Genomic DNA, 26697 nt, shown 5'->3' with positions numbered 1-26697 from the left:
CATAGCTGTGGTAGAAAAGGTTATGAGTCAATGATATTTTGTGTAAAGAGAAAAAGTAGGGGGCCCAAAACAGAACCCCTTTAGTAAGCCCATGAGGCTCATTAGTATTTTCAGCTGAGCATCTTAGTGAATACGTAAAATAGTTTGCTGGAGCATATTCTCAGTGACAAACAGATACACATTCTATTTAGTATTTCTGGCAGCCGTGTAGTGTAGATGGAACTGAGTCAAAATCAACTCCAGTGTGTGTGTTCAAGGTAATGAAAGGAGCATGCACCAGTGCAACAGTGTGGGCTCATTGATGTCGGTTTTGGACAACAATGGAGCTCTGCACTGAGCTCTCATAGGATTCATAGGATTAGGTGACTGTAGGCTAAGTAAAACTACTGATCTGATGATGAAAGTTTAACATGGAGAATGAGACCCATGAAGTAGATGTGATGTGATCCTGTGAGTGTACAGCAGTGTTACAGAAGTACAGACACAGAAACCTGGCAGGCAAGTTTCATTTTGGCCTGCTATCAGGTTAGTCACAGAGTAATTAGAGACTGCAGACGTGACCTGCTGCCAGCAACGTTTGTCATTTTAACTGGTGAAATCGGTGATCAGAGTTGAACAAATCCCACACTGTTGCTCCTAAAGAAGTTTTTACATCTACACTGCACTGTGGACATCAACTGGTTTTAATAAATGCAGCTTTGCAAGCCATGGGCAAAAAACAGAAGATTAAAAAGTAGAGTTGTATTTTATCTGGTTTATTTTACCTGGTAAGAATCCATTTAATATTTCTTGATTGTCCCAGTACTTCTCTACAGCAGAACTTTTAAATCTTTTTTAAATGATTCTCAGAGTTATAACACATTTCATTTGGGATGCTTTTGGGAAACAAAGACAAGTCTGTCCTGATTTATTTTAAAATACTTAACTCTGTTAACACTGTTGACGTCTACCTTTATCTGTCTTGGAACCTTTCTTAGAAATTATGACTTATGGAATTAAATTAAATCATTCAATTATCATTAAATAATTTTTTTTTACTAACATGTATACAAACTCCATTACTTTTCATCATTTGCTTTTCATTTGATTTACTCCCGTTCACTTCTGTAAATTAGTTTTTTCACCTACTCCATCTTTCTTCAAAGCAAACAGGCAATGGATTCGCTATGGTAAACACACTCCATTGTATGGTAGATATCATTTTCATTGTCATTTTTTTATTTTTTTTATTTTTTGGTTTGCTGTGTACTTCTCCTCATCCTCTTTATGTTTTACTTTTCGTTCTAACATTCACCTGGTTCATTCACTGATGTTGCTTTTCGGCTTTCCGCTTTAACCTCCTTTTATTCTGTTGCCATAACTTTTGCTTCTTGAGGGTTTTACAAAATCTGCTTCAGTCCAGAATTTCCTGTTAAATGTTGTTTGGTGATGATACTGTGGAAACTGGTAAAGGTGTACTACAACCAGAGGAGAAAGATACAATCCTGACTGGAAGTAATTGTGTCCACTAAACTATCATACAAAATATGAGGCAAGCCACATTGGAGGAGAACACTGGATGGGAAAATAAGCTTATGAAAAGATGCTTGTGTAACTTGTAAAACAAGAAAAATAAAATGACTAAAGGTTAAGAGAGGTCCTGGTCTGGTTTTGCCTGCAGACCTGTGATGCTGAAACATGAAGAGGGCTCGGGTATGTGGTTTCAGCTCAGCTCTTAGTTAAGCGAAGCAGCTTTAGCTGAGCCTTCTCACCCACTTGTCTGTTTCTTGGCCTCTCATGGCACAAACTGCAAAGAAACAGGATTCTAACTGATATAGGAAGTCCTGGAATCTTATCTTGAATACTTGTTCAATATTTAAACATAGAAGTTTAAGTTCCATTACAACATGCGCCAGAGTACAAACACTTCACCACAAGCATTCAAACTAATACAAGCATGAGCAGCATTATTAAAAAGCAAAAGTACTTAGTAGTACATGCAGTACGGCATGTTGCATCAGTGTTAGTGGATATTTATTACTGTTGCATCAAACTTCAACGTTTTAACTCCTAAGGCTCCACAGTCCACAGCAGAATTGATTTAATGTATTTATTATATGCTAAGGACAAATCCCTTAAAATGTTTGATTTGGTCAAAGCATGAGGCTGTGTTAATCTTAGCATCCTTTTTTCAGTTGTTAGTCACAAGGGATAGCCAGTTTGTCAAGTTTCCAGGAAGGCACCTCTACAGAAGGTTAGAAATTTAAGATCTCCATTTTTGATACAGACACATTCTGAACTGGAAATTTAATTAATGGTTATGAAAAGTAATCAAATTTAAAAATAAACCATAAACTGTCTACAGCAGGGGTCTTCAACCTTTTCCAGCCTAAGGACCCCTTGGACGAGAGACAAACCCCCACATGTAATTCATTTTTTACAATGTTTCACATTTTTAGCCTGGCTTATAATAACTTTTATATTTACTTTATTCAACTTTTATTTTACCTTATTACCGTATTTATATACTGGTTTATTAGCCTATATGTGTTTATGACTAATAAAAAAGTTCATGCATAATTATTATTGATTATTCAGTGCCAGGAGCTGTGCGTTTTTGGACATGTCCACTGATATTTGGAGTGCAAATGCCTCCACTGTTTGTAGTTTCTCAATTATCTGCACGAACCCCCGGCAGTACCTCTGTGGACCCCCTAAGGGTCATGGACCCCTGGTTGAAAACCAAAACAAATAGAAACCTGGCTGCGCCCTTTTATTTGTTTTATATATTGAGAGTTGGCAGTAGACAAAATGAGACAAAAGGTAGAAGTCAAAATTCACAAATTGTTGTTATACAAAATAAATTGTTACAATAACAAAGTTGATGAAAGGAAAAACAGAAGCTGAATTGATCAGTACAGACAAAAAAATGAAAACAATATCAACAGGGTCATCCAAACATAGACGGCAGAGCCAGTGTATAAACAGTACTATAACCAATTAAAATAAACAGTTTAAGTGATTATATTTCAAATAGATAGAAATACTAAGAGGTTACACTCAGTTACTTAGAAAACACACACACATTAGTTATTAATTAGTAAATGTTTACAGGTAAGAAGTTACTTTACATTAAAACATTTGGGAAATGTTTAATACAACGGCAAATTCAAATCAAGAAAATCTTTCAGATAATCAGCAGAAGATTGGAAAGACTTGTATATGATATCAATCAATTTATGTAGTATAGAAAATGCTAGCCTTTAGCATTGACTATTTGATGGAAAGTATTCTTTATGTGTTTGTCCACTTAGTAAGTCATGCCATTGATTTTGTTGTGTAGCCACGTCTTCCCGGTTTCCACAGTAAATTTTGTGTTTGTGTGTTTTCATCTGTAAAGTAACCACTCAGTGTAGGCGTCAGAAAAAGCACAAAGTACAGTGCTTGAATAAATGTATAAAAATGTCAAAGACATTCCCTGCAGTGTGCTTCTGTACTCCGTGTCCTGTGTGTTTGCATTCTGTTCTGTGTGGTGTGACAGCAACTCCTCCTCCCTCTTCTCTCATGGTTTGTGGGTGTTTTTTTGTCTGCTCCAGCATGCTACATGTTACAGTATTTATTAGTTCACTCACTTATTTAGCCACAAAATATGTTCAGATAAAACTGAAGATGGTTTGTGCATTACTAGTGTTTTATGTTTGTCAGTTTCTGGATTTTAATTCACATTGTTTTGACATTTTACTAACCACACATACCTCTCAATAGACTCCCACAAATAGAATCTACTAACTCACGTCGCAAGTAAAGAAAATTGTGGGCTGGCAGATTTTCTTTCTATCTGTGCTGTCTCATTCCTAACACTGTTAAACCATCACCAGGTCTCAGATTTATAGCTCACACAGACAGAGTAAGTTCTAAAACGACACTGTAGGTCACCTTCTATTCTTCAAGTGTAAGAAAAACACATTTTATTTCCACCCCTCACTGTTCACTCCTCATTGTCAGGTGACAATATCAGTGGATGGGATTCTGACCACCACCGGCTACACCCAGGAAGACTACACCATGCTGGGCTCTGATGACTTCTTCTATGTTGGTGGAAGCCCCAGCACTGCTGACCTGCCTGGATCTCCAGTCAGCAACAACTTCATGGGCTGTCTCAAGGAGGTAAAGTACCTGTTTACTGTTTGTCTGAGTGACATGTGGTCCTGCACTGATCGCACCAGTTATTAACATGGATCGCAAGTGAGTGGACCTGAATACAAGTTTAAACGACCACCAAGATGAACTGTGACCAGATCACTCAAACTAAGGCCAAGGTGACAGAGATGTCCTGTAAGAACACACGGTCTGACTTCTATTTGGTTCACTGAATTACCATGGTTACTCTGAGTTTGAACAGTCAAAGTCTTTGTGACGTCCCCCACATGTTGTGAAGAGTTGTGGCTCTTGGCATCTCCCTCATGGCAGTAATGCCTCCATCACCTCCCAACTTATCTGAAAAAATGGGCAAAGACAGGGAGCATGGGTAGAGCTGAGGAGGGCTGAAATGAATTCAGTTCAATTTTATTTATATAGCGCAATATCATAACAAAAGTTATCTCACGAATGAAGTCTGATTGCACACAAGCCACTTATGATGACACCTAGCTGTCAATCAAAGCGACCACACTGTTACTTCTTCATAACTTTAAGTTTTAATATCATTTGAACAGGTGAGTTGTATATAAATCCACCCTCAGTACAGTTGTCATGAAATTAGCTACAGAGACCAAAACTGTTTTTTGTACCAGGCTGTAAACATGTTTATTTCTGCTGTGAAGTTGGACATTTGAACATGGGGACTTATGGAGACTGACTCACTTCTGGAACCAGCCTCAAGTGGATGTTTGAGGAACTGCAGTTTTTGGTACTTTGTGTTGGCTTCGCTTCACAGCCACGGTGGTTGTGCTTGGTTTAAACACACAGTTTCAACACCATTTACACTAAATTTACAAAAGAGGACAATGTTCTATTGATGGTAAACATGTCAAATTTTACAAATACAGTAAACAGTAACAAATATCAGCTACTTTTAATCCAATTTGAATTAAATCTTATTTATATAGTGTCAATTAATAAGCAAGCACTTGGTAAAGGTGGCAAGGAAAAACTTCCTTTTAACAGGCAGAAACCTTGAGTAGAGCCAAGCTCATTGGTGGATGGCTGGGACCGGTTACAGTTATTTATTGGTGGAGAAAGTCCCCAGACTCCATCAAAAAGTCTCACCATTTTGTGAGTTGTTGGGTAAATGAGTTAAGATTAACTTCATGAACATTATGAAACACTGTCTATGACAAATTTGGCAAAGACATTATACATTATATTCTTGGACTTTGCAAATGGAAATGATTTATGTGTTTATTTGTATATAGAGCGGAGAAGTGAGATCCGATCAGGGAAGTAGTCACTGGAGACACATTCTAATGCCAAGTGTAAACTGAAATCCTTAGAACTGTAAACTTGTGGTCGTATCACCCAAGAGGCACGAAGGTGTAAGCAGGCTCCAGGGGTCAAAAGAACTCCAAAACAAGCTGTCAGACACTCACTGCCTACCAAACAGGCAGACACATTATCATCGCACAGGAGTCGTGTTTCTGTACACCAGACAACGTGGGTGTCCTCAGTCTAATCACTTAGCTTGCCTGTCGGCCTATTGGTGCTGGGCTGGGCAGGTACTGCACAGTGGTTTGTCATGAAAACAAAGCAGTGACTTAGAAGTTGTAAAATTTGGCTTCCTTACATAAGAGTTGAAATGTTATAGTGCTCCCCGTGCCACTCTGTGCTCGTGGCCACCAATCACGTTCTCTCTTACATCACAATTGGCAGGCTGCATACACCTTGCTTACCTGGGGAGCACATGACACCAGAATGCATTATGGGAAGAAGGCAGGCCAGCAGATGCATACAAATTTCATATGTTCAGAGGTGCAGATGTTTAGTGGTGACAGATGTGAGCTGCTCTGAGGATTGTCACATGTGTCCCAGCGCCTCCATTGCCAACACTTCAGTTGACACTTCAACTCTTTTCAGTGGTTGACACTTAACCCCTTACTTTGTTCTAGCTTGAAATTACACACCAACTACTTTAAATACATCAGTGGTTCAACTGTTCCCATGCACCATCTCACAAGCAAAGAACGTCACTTATAATTCAGAATAATAAATACTTTATTTTTCATGTATTTGCAGTCAGGAAGGGTCAGTGAGTATTAACTGCTGTTTGCTTCAGCGACAAATGTGTCATTACATTTAAGTGCAGCCTCAACAAAACAATTCTCAGGGTGTGAAAGCAAACCCATGCAGACACACACACACATAATTCCCTCAAGCTGATGATGTCATATCTTAGCACCTGACTGGAGCCAGTTACAAATACACACACACACACACACACACACACACACACACACACACACACACACACACAAACACACACACACACACAGTACACACAGTGTCATATGGGCTGCAGGGCGAGGGAGGAAGTGGCAAAGTGGCCATTCAATCTCCTTCTGGCCCACTTCCTGCTCTGTGTTATGCTGGGCAGGTTTGCGATTCCCTGTACAACCCACCCCTAGTACAAAACTGTGATTTATTGTTGTTATTTATTTTTAACTCTGTAATCTGCAAATCAAGCAGCACGGCACATGGAAATGAAAACAAGGAAATGAAAACAGCAGCGCTGCTGCAGCATATGTCACACATGCATTTATCATTTTTTTAAAAACATAAATGTATGCTGCTCATTTATTAACAGCACATACTGAACATATAACAGTGAGTTTGTGTAAAGAGCAGGATTTCATCAGCAGTTCATATTTGACTTGACTGAGAATACATGTTTACCCCACAATAATTAATCAATGATTACGGCTGGATAGAGTTTTTGTGTTTTTTTCATCAGCGGTGAAAATACATTTTCTGACAAAGGCATTTTTTACTCAGCAGTTTTAAAAAGTTTTCAGAATCATTATGGACAGTTGGATCAAACCTGATCAGAAGAACCACAGACGTCATCTTTTTTCTTCATTCTCTCTTGACAAACGTCACGTCTACATTAGCCACAATGTCACGTGAAAAACATAGGAAACATATCAAAATCTCTATTATCTAACTCTTCTACTATAGAATAACTAAAATAAGTTAAATTATTTGAAATCCTGTTGATGCTACACTGACCTGTAATCAGGTGAATGGTGTCTCTGTCATTTGTACATCTGTTCTCACACTATGTAACTTTGGGCTCTGGGACTGATCACCCATGTTACAGTGAGAAGTCACACACCACCAACTATTTGACTGATGTTGGTGAAACTGGATCATACTTTATGGAGAAAATGTTTTCTGGTTATCTTTCCAGTGAAGTAAACAGCTACGTTTATATCAAGCTTTTATCCATTCACCCTATTCACCTTTCATCAACACACTCACACACCGTTGATAAGTGAATGCAGAGAGCTTATTTGTAAGCAGAGTTATGGAATAGAGAGATTCACATTCACATTTAGTCATTTAGTTGATGCTTTTATCCAAAGTGACTTATAAAAAAGGGAAACAATCAGTGTACAGTGTGAGACACAGACATGTTAGTACAGTATGACTCACATGGAATCGAGGGGCAGTTGTGGAAGGGGGTAGATTTAGCATGTCCAGTTGTTGGTATGGAGATATCTCTGAGATCATCTTCATCATCTTTTTACATTCATTTCACTCACATGTGTCACAAAACACATCGAATAGCATCAAATAAAACACTCACACATTCATATATGCGCACTTGTTGCAAACCCATCATACCTTCTTCCTCATACAGTCACACACACTCACACACATATTCTGCCCACCTCCTAGTCACAGACCCACCCACAGATCTGCAGCACCCACCAGCTCTCCCGCCGTCTGCTCTGCTGTCCAGCACCCTCTCATCCTCCACTCCCTGCCATTAGGGCTAATTTGCCTGTTGCCAGTGCTCTTGTCCTCACCATCCACAGAGCAACATTATGGATAAATGTTTTGTTGCCATGGCACCAAGTACTGGTCGCCCTTGGTAGCCCCTGTGACTGGCTGGCCCATGATTATTATGCCTTTCATAAGCCAGCAATTACAGAAAAAAGCCTACATCTCAGAACCTACAAAATACATAATGGCCTACAATAACACATAATTGCTATAATTGTCATTGTCATTACACCTCCATCAGCCACTAATATGGAGCCTTCTTGCTGTGCCTGTAAGATATACAGGACAGCTTCACAATGATGAGCATTTGTGCTACATGTTAGTATTCTTTCTGATTTAGCTTCCACAACATTTTAAAAAGGTTTGCCAGACGTTATTTGCTGCGACAATTGACTTTCATGAACATTAATTGATCCTAATGTCATAATCCTACTACTGTATATACTGTCCAGGGAAATATTGTGTTTTTAACTCTCCTATATTTATTTTACAGCTACATTATATTCACCAAACATATGCACATGTTAAATGTTGTTGTAGACTAAACAATCTAACAGTATAAGTATTTCAGTCCTGCTTCATTTTGACTGCCAGCAACAGCTGAAACTGCCTACACAGTCATCGATCAGTAGAAATAATTTCTCCCATTCCTTTTCCATTATTCTAATCAGGGCTGTGGTGGGCTGGAGCCGATCCCAGCTGTCGTTGGGTGAGAGGTGGGGTACACCTGGACAGGTCACCACTTCATCACAGGGCACACAGAAATAACCATTCACACTCACATTCACACCTACAGACAATTTAGAGTCACAGATTAACGTCACACAGACACAGGTTTGCAAACTCCACACAGAAAGGCAAAGTAAAGTGAAGTTTACTGATCATACTTCTGTAGCTATCCTTAAAAATCTATTAACATTCCATTTATACATGTGGCAGACAAAGAGCAACATTGTTCTCCCACTGATGAGTCCACTTGATGAAATAACAGGATAATTTTCTCGAGACCTCAAGATTCTCGAAATAAAAACATAATTAATATGAGATCTGGAAAAAAACAGTAGTATAGTAAGTATGTCTAGTTTCACTACAGCTCCTTGTAGTGAATATTTATGTTTATATTATTAATACCTTGCAACATTCTCCTGCTCCTCTGACTCTGATGATGTTTCCTGCAATAATTAAACTAAACTAAGAGAAATGAGGCAGATACATATCATATTAATCTAAAACAGTAAACTAGCTTTGATGAGGCTGCTGTGCTCTGTGGAAGACAATTTGCCATGAAGGCCAAATCACAATGGCAAATCAGAAACCACAACAGCAAATCAGAAAACACAACGTCAAATCAAAAAACACAACAAAACAGAAAACACAACAGCAAATCAGAAAACACAACAACAAAAAAGAAAACACAACAGCAAAACAGAAAACACAACATCAAATCGGAAAACACAAAAGCAAATCAAAAAACACAACAAAACAGAAAACACAACAGCAAATCAGAAAGCACAACATCAAATCAGAAAACACAACAGCAAATCAGAAAACACAACAACAAAACATAAAACACAACAGCAAATCAGAAAACACAAAAACAAATCAAAAAACACAACAAAACATAAAACACAACATCAAATTGGAAAACACAAAAGCAAATCAAAAAACACAACAACAAATCAGAAAACACAACAGCAAATCAGAAAACACAACATCAAATCAGAAAACACAACATCAAATCAGAAAACACAACAACAAAACAGAAAACACAACAACAAATCAAAAAACACAACAAAACAGAAAACAACAGCAAATCAGAAAACACAAAGGACAAATCAGAAAACACAACAACAAAACAGAAAACACAACAGGAAATCAGAAAACACAACATCAAATCGGAAAACACAACAGCGAATCAGAAAACACAACAACAAATCAAAAAACACAACAAAACATAAAACACAACATCAAATCGGAAAACACAAAAGCAAATCAAAAAACACAACAACAAAACAGAAAACACAACAGCAAATCAGAAAACACAACATCAAATCAGAAAACACAACAGCAAATCAGAAAATACAACAACAAAACAGAAAACACAACAACAAAACAGAAAACACAACAAATTAGAAAACACAAAAAAACGAAAACACAACAACAACAAAAAAACATAACAAAACAGAAAACACAACAACAAATTAGAAAATAAAACATCAAATCAGAAAACACAAAAGGAAATCAAAAAACACAACAGCAAATCAAAAAACACAACATCAAATCAGAAAACACAACAGCAAATCAGAAAACACAACAAAACCAAAAACACAACAGCAAATCAGAAAACACAACAACAAATCAAAAAACACAACAAAACCGAAAACACAACAAAACCGAAAAACACAAAAAAAACCCAAGAAACACAACAACAAAACAGAAAACACAACAACAAATTAGAAAATAAAACATCAAATCGGAAAACACAACAACAAATCAAAAAACACAACAACAAAACAGAAAACACAACAGCAAATCAGAAAACACAACAAAAAATCAAGAAACACAACAACAAAGCAGAAAACACAATGGCAAATCAGAAAACACACAAAAGAGAAATGACAACGACATTAACCAAACCGGAAAAAATTGATACCCTCAGGCGACATGAAAAGCGACCGGAGAAACATAAATCTAGCAACAATTCACATATTTATTCTTTAAATGAACAATGTGTTTCACACTTTATTTAGTTGCCTACCTCACACACACACACACACATGCACAGCATACATACATACTGGCGGCGCTCATATTTTGAAAACATGTAAACCATGTGCTTATAAGTTCAAAGTTTAAAAGACGGAGCAGTCCAATCAGCAACTATTCATGTCTCCCGAGTGTACCTATCTTTTCTGGTTTGGTTGATGTCATTTCTCCTTTGTTGTTGTGTTTTTTTATTTATTGTTATGTTTTTTGATTTGTTGTTGTGTTTTTTTTATTTATTATGTTTTTTGATTTGTTGTTGTGTTTTCTGATTTGTTGTTGTGTTTTCTGATTTGCCGTTGTGATTTGCACTTCAGGGCCACCGTAGTGGAAACATAGGACAGACTTGATCTCGATCGTTGAAGTCATAAGCAGTCCTGAGCTGTCTGTCATTAGCATCTTAGCATTAGCGAGAGTATTACATGAGGATCAGTCCAACACTTACACTGTGCCTGCTTAATTAAAAGATTTCCCAAAAATATAGGGCCCCTCAGCACACCATTGCCTACACACACACACATCATTCACCAACATGCCTTTATACCTCACCAAATTAAAGCTTGTCTTCATCTAATTAATCAAATCAGTGTATAAAAGCACTATCAGGCTTAGTCAGAGGATCCCTTCACAGATTTCATTAGACTTGACTGAAGGAGGAGCCGTGCCGTGTGTGTTCTGAGGGAATGATGCCACCCTGTGGGCAAAACTATGCACTGCAAAAGCCTCACAAAACACCGCCTCATGGCGAGACCATGTGACTGATAATACTACAACACCAACATGTCAGTGAAGTGCTCATTGCTTGTGTGTCTACACGAGGGCTAAAGCATGTTTTTTCCTTTGATTGACAATATTTCCACCCTGCAACCTTGTTTAATTTAAATATATGTTGTATGACACATAGTGTGTGTGTTTGCGTGTTGCCAGAGTGAAAAGTCTCACACACACAGTCTGTGGTGTTAGTGGCATCCTTTTGTTGTGTTCAGAATTTGGTCAATTCTTCTTTGTGACCTGGTTGACAGTCACTTTAGAACAGCCATACATGCAGCATCCACCCACACACACACACACACACACTCTATACATTGTCACTGACACTGAGATTTATGGGCAAGACAGACATCTAGGGATGATAAATGTTTGTGTCCGCCAGTGCCTAAACACACACACACACACACACACACACACACACACACACACACTGATGCATTCAGGCAAACGCTCATGTATCCTTTACAGCAGGGGTCGGCAAATAAGTTTGGACCCGGGCCAATTTTGTTCACGTTGTGCGTTACAAGAGGGACACAGGACACTTTGATTTTCCACAGGTTACAGCGCACGCACGTGCCAATTAGTGTTCCAACCTGTGCGTCAAGTAAAGAGGCTGCAAGGATGTTCTGGCTGCTGTCACGTTACTTATCAGCTACTTTTCAATAAATGTTGTGAAATCTGTGGAATTGTTGTATTTTTGACAGGAAACATGAGGTTTAAAATATATATTTAAAAAAATATATATAATATTTTAAAATAAATCAACGTCATCTAGCGGGCCAGATATAATTGATGGCGGGCCAGTTTTGGCCCGCGGGCCGCTAATTGCCGACCCCTGCTTTACAGTATGATTCTAGGCTCCGTGCTAACACTTTAGCACATGCTGGATGGTACGTATTATGCAGTTCAATGAAAACTTCACATTAGACTTTTCTGGAATAAGATGGTGGCAGACTGCAGTGAGTCATTCGCTCTGTTGACAGGGTGATTGGCTTCCATCTCTTCAGGACCTGTAGTCCTTTTTTTTATATATACTTTATTGTGTCAAGCAATGATTACATTTAACAGTTACTTTCCCAGTCATCAAACTTTTTTGTGGATGACTGTGCCTCCCACCCAAAGACAAACTCTCTAAACCCTCCGGAGGCTGCAGTCCACCACAACCAGAACCGATTTTTCCCCCCTCCCACTGACCTAATCGACAAGGCCTTTAGATTTTTCATCTAATGTAAAACACCACAGCACAGTTCTTTTATGGGAAATCCTGTTTGGCAATAAACCTGATCAATCTGATCAACAGACTTTTATGAATCAAACAGAGACCACCATGTGTCCCTGACCGCAGCTATGCTCTGCCAGTGCCTAAACATGCATCCTTCTTCTGTAACTACTTCTCATCACACCTAAACATAAAAATGATAACAATCATGTAGTGTAAGGTTGTATATTGAAATTAATCCTTTATATTTCATAAGCTTTCCTCTGACATAAGAAAAGGACAGCAGTCTCAACATGGACACATGGACGCTCACAGCATTGCCTTTCCTGCATCATCGCCACCATCAGGACAAACTTTGCATTATAGCCTGGCACCAAGAATACAAAGGTCTCTGCCGCTTATGTCCGCTGCTTCAGGTGAAGCTAAATCACTTTGATGGTGTCTCGAGTGGACGGTAACATTAAAATCTAGCAGCTCTGTTGGCCCACAATCTAAAAAAAGGTAATTTCAAGCCTGCATCATATTTTGTTACATTACTCATTCTCACACACTGATAAGAGTGTGTGTGTGTGTGCGTGTGTGTGTGATGTTGTGTGTCGTGGAGGCCTGGCTGAGGAGATAATACAGTGATGGATTTCTATCATCTAGCCATTGTCAGACATTTTCAGTTGCTCTCTGTTGCTTAAACTGGCAGTCAGCAGTGTGGTGCAGGGTGTGCGCACACTGTAAAACATAACTCATAACAAAAAACATTTTAAAAATGGCATCAGTTGATAAACAGGAATTATAACATTTGAAGTAAGTAATTTATATTAATATCAAAAACCATAAATTTACAGAAATTTTCAGTCAAGGCTTTGCAGAGAAATACTATTATTTTACTGTAATGTGTAAAATTATCTGTAAAGTGGCTTACATATAGTACATAAGCACACATGTAAAACTAATAACAATAATGGAATACAAAGGAAACATTCAATTGTTAGACTTACATTTTTATATAACGAGTCGATGTATGATATATGCATGTAGAAATAACTGTAATTTGTAATTACTGGCAAAATAGTGACAATAATTTACAAAATAATTTACAGATAATGTGACATAATTTTACAGATTGGTGCACTATTCAAAAACAAACAAACAAAACAAAACAGAAATGCACTGTTTTTTCCCCCCTGTAAATTCATGATTTCTTTTTACAGTGCATTCAGTAGTTTGCAAACAGAGTGTAAGGAATCAGTGATAACACTTAAATTGCAGACTTGTGTTTGTCTTACTCATCTGTGGGTCAATAATTATTACGAAATCCACACTCTAATGTTGATTTCATGAAGACGTTTACTCCTGAAGTCGAGCAGCAGAAAGTAATTGACCATTTGCAAATAGGACCGGTCCATTTTAGTCTGAGCTGAATGTGTCAGAGCAGTCTGACATGTCACCGTTAAGAACACAGGCTGCTTTAAAGACATTTCTAAAAAAAGGCATAAATTAGGAGTATACACACTCCTCCAGGCACCATCACTCACACACACACACACACACACACACACACACACACACACACACACACACACACACACAAACACATTTGTGTGTCTGCATGTATGGATATTCCATGTGTGTGTTAGGTATCCCTCAGCCTCTATCAGTCTCTGCTGAAGCTTCATTCTCATGTTAACCTGCAGCCTGCGTCTGCAGCGTGCTGATAAAGCTCCCTTTGCATGTTGAAAGGCCCTTTTGCTGTTATTGTTCAGAGGTGGCAGGGACCTGAAAGTGACTTGTCAAGATGTCAGCTACACCCTCCGTTTTCTGCTCCACACCCCCACCCTCCCCATGCCATACCCCCACTCTGCCTTCTCCTTCCAGTCTAAAGCTACAGTTTATATGATTTATGCTCTCTTTTATCAACAAGCATGTAACAGGGGGAGACATGTACAGTGTCCGCATCAAATGCTTTTGTGTGTGTGTGTCTGTGTGTGTGTGTGTGTGTGTGTGTGTGTGTGTGTGTGCGTCCTGGCAGCATATTCTCATAGTCATACTCTATGAAAGGGACCAGCCTGTTTTTAGTAACAATGCTGCCTTATTTCAAGTAATTGTCAAGAAAACAAAAACAGCATACAGTCCTCATCATCCTGTTTACTTTAGGTTTGGCTCCATTTTTGGGATAAAATAGATATTTTCTTTTTGTGTTTTCAGCTTATTATTATTATATTTCTTTATTTTTGTTATCGTCAGTTGCAAAGGGATGTGTTTCATTTGGTTTTAGGCCAACATTTTCAGATTATCATTTTTGCTACACACATGTCCTGGACTCTTAGAATACACAGACTAACAGATTTTTGCGTTTTCTCGCTCCAGTATTGACAAAGAAACAATTCATATAGTATAATGACTAAACATACCATGATACAGAAACCTCAAAAAATAAGACTTCAATCAAATTTTGACTTTTGCTACGATCCAGTATAGATCTGATATTTAAATTAAAATTATTATAATTATTAGGATCAGCTTTGTTGACTAACTAAGGCATGATATATGAAATATGAAACAAAACGAAAAAATGGACATTGCCACGTGTAGCCATGTCTGGACACTTACCACAGTAAATGTTGTTTCCACCTCTAACAGAAGCTGTATAGTTATAATCGTTAATCATAAATATATCAAATCCTGATTAAAAATCCTGAATTATTGATGCATATGTGCGTGAGCTGTCACTTTTTGGTTCATCACAGTGTAATTACTTCTCCTCATGTCGACCATACACTAGAAAACTTTGAAAATACTTTATTATTATAGATTTTAGACAGTGTGTCTACAGTCACAGGGTTTTAAGAAGACTACAACTACATCCATGTCCCATCATGCACCTGGTGGAGGTTTACAAGAAGAATGACTGTTAAAGAATGGAGCAGAAACAAGCAGCTGTCCTTGTGAGAGCGTTTTCAAGGTCTGCAGTCATTTCTGTTCTTTTTTTTTTACTTCTCCACTCGATCGGGATACAAATGTGAGGACACTCACTCCACAACTCCACCACCTTCTCCTCCTTTCCTACAGTCCAAGAGAACCTCTGATAATGTTAAACATGTTTGAATTTATCAGAACATCAAGACGAGAAAAAGAGTTTTCTGACCACCTTACACCAAACAATCAAGAGGACAGGAGCGTGCAGCAACTGAAACACATTTGCCTGCAGTGGTGAAATCATTTAAAAGGTTGTTTGACATTAGACAGACTCTGGTATTAAATCTAGCTAAAAAGGAGCTTGGTGATTGGATAAAACCAGGCACAGGTTTTGTTTTGCTGTTCTGGGTTCCACCATCGAGTGCAAAGAACAAAAGCTTCTCAGCTTTGAAACAGAAACTGAGCTGAAGATTTTTCAGCCCCCAATAACTTGACTACATCATAAAATGTCATTTACTATATCGCCATCTTTGCTGAAATGGTTCTGATTAGTAGTAGTAGTCATATTATTACTATTATTATTAGTTATTTGAAAAGTTGCAGGTTTTTACTGTTTCACTTCTACATCGGCCTTTGGGGACAAGTGAAATTCAAGCCTTCTCTGCTGTTGTCTTTTATTTAGGCTTTTATTTTGGAAGAAAGAGCAGTGGGGGTGCTGGAGAGGCTCAGGGTATTTATGTTCAGTCACAGCATGAGAAGGAGCAGCAGCTTCTTTTAGAGAGGTGGGGGGAAAGTGATAGATGGAGGGAGAATGGAGGATGGATGTAACACAAGGAGAAGGAAAGGCAACAAAGAAAGGAGGAGTGAGAGCAGAGAGGAGAGCAGAGAAGAGGAAAAGACAATTTTCCGTCCAATCCCCGAGCACCTTGAGGGATGAGTTGATTTACTGTCAAATCTGCTGGTGGATTATCGATAATCTCAGCCAGGCCCCTCAATCTAGCAGCCCAGCCATCGCTGCACACTCAGACAGAACCCCAGGCGGAGCGAGAGAGAGCCCAGACATTAATATAAGAGAGTGAAATGGAGGAGAGGGTGTGTTTGTTTTGTGTATGTATGTGCCCAAAATATAGCCAGACAGAGGGTGTTTTTCTGCCCAGAGAATTAGAGGTAAAAAAAAAAGAAAAGGAAAAAAAAAGGCCCTTCAATTTTCCACTTGAGCAGATTTCAATTTACACACACATCCCCCTCCGTGACTCGTCCTCCCGCCGTTATTGATAGCATTTAGGGCTGCTGTGATAAAAGATTGGCCACTTAGTGTTTTTCATTCCTTTGTTTTCCATCATTACTGTGGCCCAACATAACTCACTTTATTATTATTGCTATTATTTTCAAAATGCTTTATCGGACAGAGCGACAGCTTCATCACGTCTGAAAGTAGAACTGAAAAATGTACACAGCCAGCATTCACCCATGTTAAATATCAGCTATATTTACTTCAACTCTACTTTTTACTAACTCGCCCTGATATAAAAATTGATATGTATTACATAAATGAAATATATAAAAACAACAAGTGTGTTTCAGTAAGAAGCCGTCCTGTTGTCTGATCTGCTTCTGTTTTAAAGCACCTACGAAGAATCTTCATTTCCTGCTGTTTCTGGTGCCCCCTTGTGGCCAAACAGACCGAATCAGACCCAGTGACCAGAAGTAATAGCTAATATATAGTAGCTTAAAAGCTACTTTTCTTGCTGATGGTCTTGTTTGTTTATGCAGGTCATAGAAGTTAGATTAAGAACAAATATTCATCAAGCCGAAAATGCATATCATGCATATCATGATGGTTTCCCGTGCAGCCCACTGATCCGTGATGATGGGTTTACAGGCGTGTTGTGGTTTTTTGTGCAAAAACACCAGATGTGATGAGATGGAGCACTTTCAAAACTGGACAGACGGACGCCATGTGGTTAGCAAAATGTATTGAGATAAAAAGTGCACCGGGCACAGGCAGTGAGACATTTGCTCTGTCTCGTTTCTGTGAGGTGTGGGGACGGGCCTCAATGGAAATTATTCATAACCAAAAAGAGTTTGTTAGGACTCAGGTGTGAATCAGGGATTTGACTGTAAAAATGCTGTGCTCCTGTCCTGAGGATGGCGAGACGGACGTGCACAGGTCACTAACTCTCTTAGTCGATGTCAGATCTAGGTGGAGCGCTGTTTTAAGGGATAACATCCTGAGTGAGATTTGGATTATCGGCCCAAAAGCTTCCACTTCCGCTTCCTGTTCAGGCTTAGAAGAAATCGCCTTAATCCTTGTGATCTTTCCAGGTTCTTTTGAGATGTTGACATCTCTGGTTCTATTGCCCCACACTTTTGTTTCTTCTCTCTCTGCTGATGTCTCTACTGTTCTTATTAAAGGCATTTAATTGTTTTTCACTGTCCTGTATTAGCAAACCAAGATCAATGAAATCCAACTAAGTTGTAATTTAAATTTATAAAAAGGTAAAAAAGAAAACAAAAAGGAAAACATATATATTCACAATGAAAGGACAGCTAGCCACACAATTATTCTTACTGTTCATAGTGACTCTTCTCAAATCTTCTTAACAAGATCTTCTTAAAACAGTTTCAATGTCTGGATGAATAAACAGGATAATCTGAATAATGTTCAGATTCTTGTTCCTGTGTGATCACACCGCATGCTCATTTAACCAACTGAAATAACTGTTACTGTTAGACTTACTGTCAGAGTTTAGACGTTCTTGTAACTGTCATTGTTAATTTTTGCAAGCTGTGTCTGTCTGTGTTCACCAACTGCAGCCTGTGATGTCAGGTTCTAACAAGTTCTGGAATGGTGATGCAACAAAGACATGTTTGTGTTCCAGAAGTCATCACCGGGATCAATGAGTGTGTCCAGTTACCATTTCATTGATGGTATACACAGGTGTTTTAGTGTTTTGTCAGATTATGGTATTACTCTATGTACTTTTGAGTTTTTTCAAGGAAGGAATGTTAATGAACTCTGAACCTGATGGTGGAACATTATGGTAGGCGGTCATAATGTTAAGCTTTGTTTGGATGAATGATTTGAGATGCAGGCATTCCAAAGATGCAATGTACAATATCTTTTTTCAATGAATGTGTGGAAGGTAAGCGTTTCCTTGTGAGTTGTAAAATTGGGGTTGTTCCAGATGAAAGTAAAGTTGGATAGTGGTGTTTTGTGGATTTCCCACTGAACTTTCACAGAGTAGCAGAGGTGCTGGTCTTGTTATGTCTGGAAACAAGGACACCATTTAATGTCTGACAGAGCAATAGTAGATCTGAAATCTGATGGTTTGGCATTCTCGGGTTCCTGATAGCAGCCTTCTAAATTAACTGAAGGAAAACATACAGAGTCACTTCTCATTTTTCTTTTGTGTTGGTTTTCATTTGAGGCGTGAGAGCAGCCAGTTCAACACTTTCAGTCTGTCAGCCTGTCTGACCAAGGCAGGTTGTGCTTCTTCTAGAGAGTGTATTTTTCAGTTTACATTTTATTTTATATATTTTGGTGAGTATTATCACTAGTGTTACAGTGACAGCACCATAATCAACATTTTTTATAACACTGTATCAGTTTGATGATATGGAAGGGCACGATCATAGTGAAACCAACAGAGTATTATCAGCTGCATCTCTGGCTCCCCCCAATAGAGCTTTATAGCGAGTTACAGCTCATTGTTTAGTTGTCTGGCCAGTAACTTAACAGTTTTGACTGCTCTCACAATGTTGTTTTAAGAGTTAGTGAAGTCCAGTAGCCAGCAGCATTCAAAGAGTACTGTTAATTTAACCTAGATGTGATAGTGATCACAGTGATTGTTGGTTGTTTCAGATGGTTTCTGTTGGCTTCATCACAAAATCACATTCTGAATTGTCTCTAAACCAAACAAACTTCCCTTCCAGTCCTTCAGCACGGTTGATGCACTCAGAGAGTGACACTGTGTGGAAACTCTGAATGGCTAAAACACTCAAACCATTTCCGTATGAAGGAAAATCGGAACTTGTTTGTCTGCAGGGACTGTGACCTTAAGCCCTACTTTCGGAAAACTCAAGCAAGTACTTCTACTAATATTACTTTGAGTAACATAAAATTTTCCCTTATTGGGACCATCTGCAGTTTCCCTGTATTCACTTAGGGGAATGTCGTGCTTGGCACACACCAGTACAATATCCCAAACTACTTTTAGATGGTCCCAATTCCTCTCAATAAAGGAATAGCATGGCAAACATTGCATCACGCTTCATTCGGTTTAACACATTTCCCTGGCCTGCGGTTTGGCTGGCCCTCTAGCCTTGAAACTCATCCAGTGAAACAGAGTGGGGCTTGCTCATCTGCTGTTTTTTCACACGCTTATCATAGGTGCTTCCAGTCTGAAAACCCATCTCTAGCAAATGGGCCATCAGCTTCGCTGGGGAAATGTCTGCACAAAACACTGCATCCTTAGTTATGCTGTCTTCCAACCAAGAAAAGTGAAAAGTCCACACAACTTTGACAAGAAGTACCATAATTTTCCATTCTTGGCTGTGCACAGAAATATCTTTTGGCAGTGAAGTTACATCAATTGCAGATAAATCACAGAGTAAACCAGGAGAGTGGTGTGTCTTGCTATTTAAAGATAACACATTAAATAAGCCATTTATTGAGCATGTTATTTTGCCTGAACAAACCACTAACTGGCTAGATATAGAGAGGTCACAAAGAATGGTGTCAGCACTATAAAAGACAACTATTCATTTTTATTCATTTCATTGTTATTCAGTTTATATTGATCAAATCTGTGTTTCCTTTACACCTAGGTGGTACACACAATAACTCCAGGGTATTAGAATTAAAAGGAAAACCAACCTAGGAGCCCCCTGCTAGTTCCAAGTAATAATGTCATCCAGGGCCATTGCTAAGTAGAAGAATAAAATTTGTATTTCTTTCTTTTATTTACACTGCCTTGTGTTGTGGGTATATGTGGGCTTGATTTAAAGTTCATATTCACAGATACACATTGCATTCATCTTGAAAAGCCTGAGCATTTTCAGGGCTTTGACTGTTTCAGGAGAAAAAAATTATTTTTACATTTAAATACTTATAAATATTTACGAGTAAATATCTTCTTTGACATTTCCTAAATTGATGAATAACTTAATCGCCATCTCTGTCTGTGTATCACAGGTGGTGTATAAGAACAATGACATCCGTCTTGAGTTGTCCCGCCTGGCTCGCATTGTGGACCCTAAGATGAAAATCCAGGGTGAGGTGTCCTACAAGTGTGAGAATGTGGCCACCTTGGATCCCATTTCTTTTGAGACTCCCGAAGCTTACATCAGCCTCCCCAAGTGGAACACCAAGCGGATGGGATCCATCTCTTTCGATTTCCGTACGACAGAGCCCAACGGCCTTATTCTCTTCACTCATGGCAAACCACAAGAGCGCAAAGACGCTGCACGCAGCCAGAAGAACACCAAGGTCTGTCTATCTATCCAGTGATATATGCAAATATGAGGTCAAAGGCAACTGGGTTCATGTAGTAGTTTCCTAATAACTTTGTGTATCAAAGTGTTTCTTTGTTGTCTTTTCTTGTTAATCAACTTGTAATCCATTCAGATTGATCTTGTGACCACTCCATTGGTTATGTTCCCCAGGTGTTCTCACTGGTCTAATACCTTTTGTTTTGATAATCACATGCAACTTTACCAGAAATCAAAGAAACACATCTCGTTTTCCTTTTTTCAGAAAAAAAGGACTGAATAATAATTCCTGCTGATGTGTACTCTTGCCCTCATCCAGGTGGATTTCTTTGCAGTAGAGCTGCTGGATGGCAGCCTGTATCTGCTGTTGGACATGGGCTCAGGGACCATCAAGGTGAAGGCCACTCAGACAAAGGTCAATGATGGTGCCTGGTATCATGTGGATATTCAGAGAGATGGACGCTCAGGTCAGTTGCGTTAGTGAAGTTAAAGACAGCCAATTGTATTAGCTCTAATATAATTTAAATACCCCTTTTCCATAAGTCCACTTCCAATTAAATTTTGAAGTACTTCAGGACCATATCAATTTTGTGGATAACTTGTTATGAAGTTTTTGCAAAGTACACCAAAAAGTTTCTTATCTGATCAGGATGAATAATAGTGAGTATGATTTCTTCCTGACTTCACTATTTCGTCTTCTATCAGTGCAGCTCTATACCTTGTCTCTATTCCCTCAATCTCCACTACAGGCACCATCTCTGTAAACAGCCGAAGGACCCCGTTCACAGCCAGTGGTGAGAGTGAGATTCTGGACCTGGAGGGTGACATGTACTTGGGTGGGCTTCCCACTGACCGGACCAACCTCATCTTGCCGACCGAGCTCTGGACAGCGATGCTTAACTACGGTTATGTGGGCTGTATTCGTGACCTTTTCATTGATGGTCGAAGTAAGGACATCCGTCAGATTGCTGAGGCACAAAATGGCGCTGGCATCAAACCATCGTGCAACAAGCAACCTGGCAAGCAATGTGAAAGCTACCCGTGTAAGAACCGAGGTGTCTGCAAAGAAGGCTGGAATCGATTCATATGTGACTGCACTGGCACTGGCTACTGGTCACGCACCTGTGAGAGAGGTAATTGTGTGTCTTTGGATGTGCCCATGCTTTGTTTTCTTGCATAAACTATAAAACATACTGAAACTATGTCCAAGGCAAAGACAGTGATATCAAAGAATACAGACAGAGGACTGTAAGAAACAGTCGTCACAGCAATAGTAAAGGATGCTCTGACTGCAGGCTTTGTAATGACTGAATATAGCAGGAGACAGACAGACAGACAGACAGACAGACAGACAGACAGACTCCTATGTCTCCTATGTCTACTCAGAAAAGTTTAGCATCATGTCATTGTGAGATCCCATCAGTTTCAGAGTGCCATTCGCTCTTACACTACTGTCATAAACTTATAATCAAAAGCTAGTTGACTAGTCAACAACTATGCTAACAGCCAAACATCAGTGCAACAACACACAAAATAGCAGCCAGCTAATACTAACAACAGCAAGAAGCCCAGCTGTATATATATATTATATATATGGACATGTTGTAGGGACTGGTGCATACTCTCCGCAAGTCTATGCCACCTATGCTAGTGTCTTAAACCAGTATCTTCTCAACAGAGGAAAAGTCCCAGTTCAGCCAGAGAGTCATAGATTAGCTTGCAAACCCAAAAGCCAACCACTCTGTTATTCATAGTTCAGCCGTTCTTCAGAATCGACTTATTCTCCAACTCCGTCCTCTAGCTTAATTACTCTGTGGATCTACCATCGAAGTGTCTGGTTCCCAGGCTGGCCATTCCCTGAAGCCAACAGCAGCACACTGACTGGACTACAGGAGATAAAACTCCACAGATTGCTGAGAATCATTAAGTTTGTCTATTAGACACAAGAGGTCACTGGGGTTAACAGTAGTATTGAGCCTCAAACTGAGACTTTTTGTTTGCTTCCTAAGATCCCTGAGAGGAGTTTTTTTTTTGATAAGGACTCTTTTATTGTTAGTTGAACTGTGGGTTTTGTATTGAGCTCTGACTGTATAATACATTGTGGTGGACAGGTATCCACCCCTATTTAGTACTGCTAAGACATATTAACAGTTTTGTCTACTAAATCCAACCATAGAACTCTTTGCAATAGTCAGTGCGTCGACATGTTGTGTCCAGAGGTGTCTGGAAGAACATCAGGACAAGTTTTAATCAAACTTCCAAATGTGGTTTATTTTTAAAGAGAGACTGAAGAATATACTGATTCATAGTAAATGTGTGCAGAGAGGTAATGGCAGAGACGGCAGTTTTTGTGAGGATCACAGTTATGTTGTTCTATTGACTTTGGCTGTGACATATTGTTCTTTCACCTTCAAGTCCTCCAGATGCCTCAAGGTAAAAAATTCCAACAAAGGTTTGAGCTAAGCAATGAGATGTCAGAGAGTAGAAAAGATGTCTAACCTGACATTGCAAGGTTTCTTTGGAGCTCGCCTGTTTCCAGGCCAGAGATGCTGCAGTGTGGATGAGATTTATGCAGCTACGCAGTTAAACATTAACTGATAACAATGACATGACGTCAGACTCCATAATGAAGTGAAAACAGAATGGCAATGGAGTCAGACTATCAGGCTACTTCCAACCAGGAGTGGATACTGAACTTGCCAAATCTGGCTGACATATCCAATTAGTTTAACAACCCGACGTATCGATCCGAGGAGGCTACACATCTATCCTGACATCTCTCCTCAGATTCTTCACACAAACAAACTGCTTGTGAATGCAATGAGAGAGCCACCTTTCCCCTCACTGCACCGAGTGAGCAGTTACTACACTGATGTTGTCACTGACCCTGCTGAATGATCATTATGCACCAGCTGCAACAACTGCAAGTGGATTTAGTGGTGAGGGAGAAGAGCAGCTGTTGGAGTTATGCTCTGACATACAATGTCATATTCCACCAGGTGCATTATGCAGGCCATCTTTCCTGACTCTGACTGAACTGTGCACCAAAAATAGGTATTGTTATCTCAAGAAAATGAGACGTTAAGTTGTGAAAGTTAGGAGGATTCACGATTAGATTAGGTCTCACAAGGGATGAGGTAACCGGATCAGAAGCATTAAAAATGTCAATCAGACACACAGACAGAGACAGAAAGCATGAAAAGAAGAAACAAATACAAACTCTGAGTGTCCAAGTTTAGTTTCAAGATCATTTTGTTATCATTTGTTGTCTTATCATTTCGTCCAAGATCTTTTTTTGTCATCTACTTAAAGAGAAAAAACAGAGAGAGGTAACAGTGAGTTACTGGAAGGAAACAAGATAAAACAGAGAATAAGAGTAAGCTTGTTTCTATACAGAGAGAGCTAGTCATGTCCTTATTTGTGAGTTGTCCAAATCCATTATCTTCTACTGCCAGCAAGGCAGCCCACAGGACACACACATCCACACACATCCACCCACACACACACACATCCATCCACACACACACACACATACACCTAATTCTCCCTATTTCCTGCTTGATATTGTCAATGTACAGTAGGAGCCTAGACTGCTGTGTGACTCTCCAGCAGTGTGTTATGCGTATTGTACGTACAATGCAGTTGTTCTGTACCATAACATGGTTAGGCAGGCATGACTAATGTATCGCATACACAGTTTTTACACATAATCAGCGTAGACAAAGAGACAGTGTCATGAGATAATGTGTTTTCTGAGCACATTCTGAGTAACTTACAGCTGTTCAAGCTATACTGCAAAAGATGGCTCTTCCTCAGCGTGAAAAATATTTTGATATTGAACGATATTAAACATAAAGCAGAGTCAATACAAACAGGCCTTGTGCATGTGCATCCCTTTGTTATTTATTTATTTTTTTCTTTTGAAAGTAGTAGTAGTATAGCTGATACTGAGATTGATATGCATTATTGTAGATGATACATCTTGGGCACTGTGATGGATTTTGACACTCACTGGCAAAGAACAGACCCCAGACCTTGTAGTAAGGGACAATCCTCTTATCATCTTCATAGCTGCCTGCCAGATCTACAGCCTACATCCCACTGCCACTCACTTCTGACCAGTTTTCAGTCCATGTTTCCAGCTTATTAAAGACTGATCAGAGTTGAAGAAATGATGACCACATCCCCGATCCCATCAAACCCCCTTACTGCCTTTGAGCTTTTTAGCATATCAGATATCAGCTTCCTGATCATATCTTCATAGCAGTTGTTCCCCTTCTTCATCCAGTGTGCTGCTGGGTAATAATTTATCCTGAATCTCATTTTTGCTTTTGAAAGGAAAAGTTGTAGGGCATCAGTGGGTCAATCTGATATGAGGTGCACATTTCACCTTAAATTATTTTGAAAGGGATATTTTATTGAAATATTGCAATATAATTATCAGGAGCCAAAGACAGTCAGGGTTGTGTAATATCTTTTTAATTAACACTATTATTTGGATTTATATATTTAGATATATATTTGTGTATATTGCTCCTTTATGCAATGTTACCCTTACCTTTAGACCATTTTTTGAATCATATGAAAATGAAGACAATTTAAGGACCAGGCAAAAAAGAAAAACTACCTGTATGTGTGTGTGTGTGTGTGTGTGTGTGTGTGTGTGTGTGTGTGTGTGTGTGTGAAGGTGAGTGCATGTTTGACATAGCAGCCATTATATCTTGGCGCCGGTGTTGTTTACTCAGTGGTTGTTTGCTGTTCTGCATGGAGTTACCTGCCATTTGTCTTTGGCTCTGACTTCAGCCAATTTGTCCAGCAGGATAAAGTGCCATGGTACTGAGACATCACTAGTTATGTAATGGAGTGGAGGATATATTGGGTGTACAGGAATATATCACACCTCTTACTCTTGGCTTGAGCACAGTCACCTGTTGGTCTACTTACTATTGATTCATAGGGGAGTGAAGGGCACGCTTATACTGTAAATAATCACTGGAACTTGGCTCAAACAGCAGAGGTGTCAGGAAATCTGAACCGTTCTTACCAGCTTCAAAAATACAATATAGACAATAGAACAATAACAAAGACATGGGTAGGCAAATCAAAGCCAAATGTGTCATGATTACAGCATAATAATGGAATTCTTCAAAAACATATTTTGGGCAAGAAAAGACAATTCATGGGCAGCACAGTGGTACAATGGTTAGCACTGTCGCCCCCAATTTACTTATTTAATGACTGTAATGAACTGAAGACATTTTATTGGTCATCTATTGATTGATGTCCAGGAAACATGTTTTTACTTTTTCTTTGGATTAGTGATGCTGTTATTAGCTCTGTCCTGAACACTACAGTGTCAGTTCTAGCATTATTTCATTCAGATCAGGTGATCCAATCTCAAAAAGTTTCCAGTGACGGGTTGTGTCCGTCTGAACACAGAAGGAAACTGACATGGCTGTAGTTCTGCTGATGGAATTAGCACTGTGGAAATGTACATTGATCTGGATTTCTTAAGACAACAGGCAAACATGAAGTGTTGAGTTTGAATTAACAACTTCTAA

The 26697-nt window shown here is 39.1% G+C and overlaps 1 protein-coding gene across 9 annotated transcripts in view; it reads left to right on the top strand.

The window, feature by feature from the left end:
- nrxn3a (neurexin 3a) overlaps positions 1-26697 on the top strand; it is a 175328-nt gene that overhangs the window by 71291 nt on the left and 77340 nt on the right. For all 9 annotated transcript variants that reach the window (XR_002042442.2, XR_002042441.2, XM_019266795.2 and 6 more), the window contains exons 7-10: positions 3985-4146; positions 20841-21134; positions 21456-21603; positions 21886-22269. Coding sequence is in view for 7 of the 9 variants with exons in the window: in XM_019266795.2 (XP_019122340.1) it covers positions 3985-4146; positions 20841-21134; positions 21456-21603; positions 21886-22269 (988 nt within the window). In the remaining 2 variants the exon portion in view is untranslated. The remainder of the gene's footprint in view (positions 1-3984; positions 4147-20840; positions 21135-21455; positions 21604-21885; positions 22270-26697) is intronic.

Source organism: Larimichthys crocea, chromosome V (assembly GCF_000972845.2).
Source record: "Larimichthys crocea isolate SSNF chromosome V, L_crocea_2.0, whole genome shotgun sequence".
NCBI classification, from domain to species: Eukaryota; Metazoa; Chordata; class Actinopteri; family Sciaenidae; genus Larimichthys; species Larimichthys crocea.
This window is presented reverse-complemented; position numbering and strand designations above follow the sequence as displayed.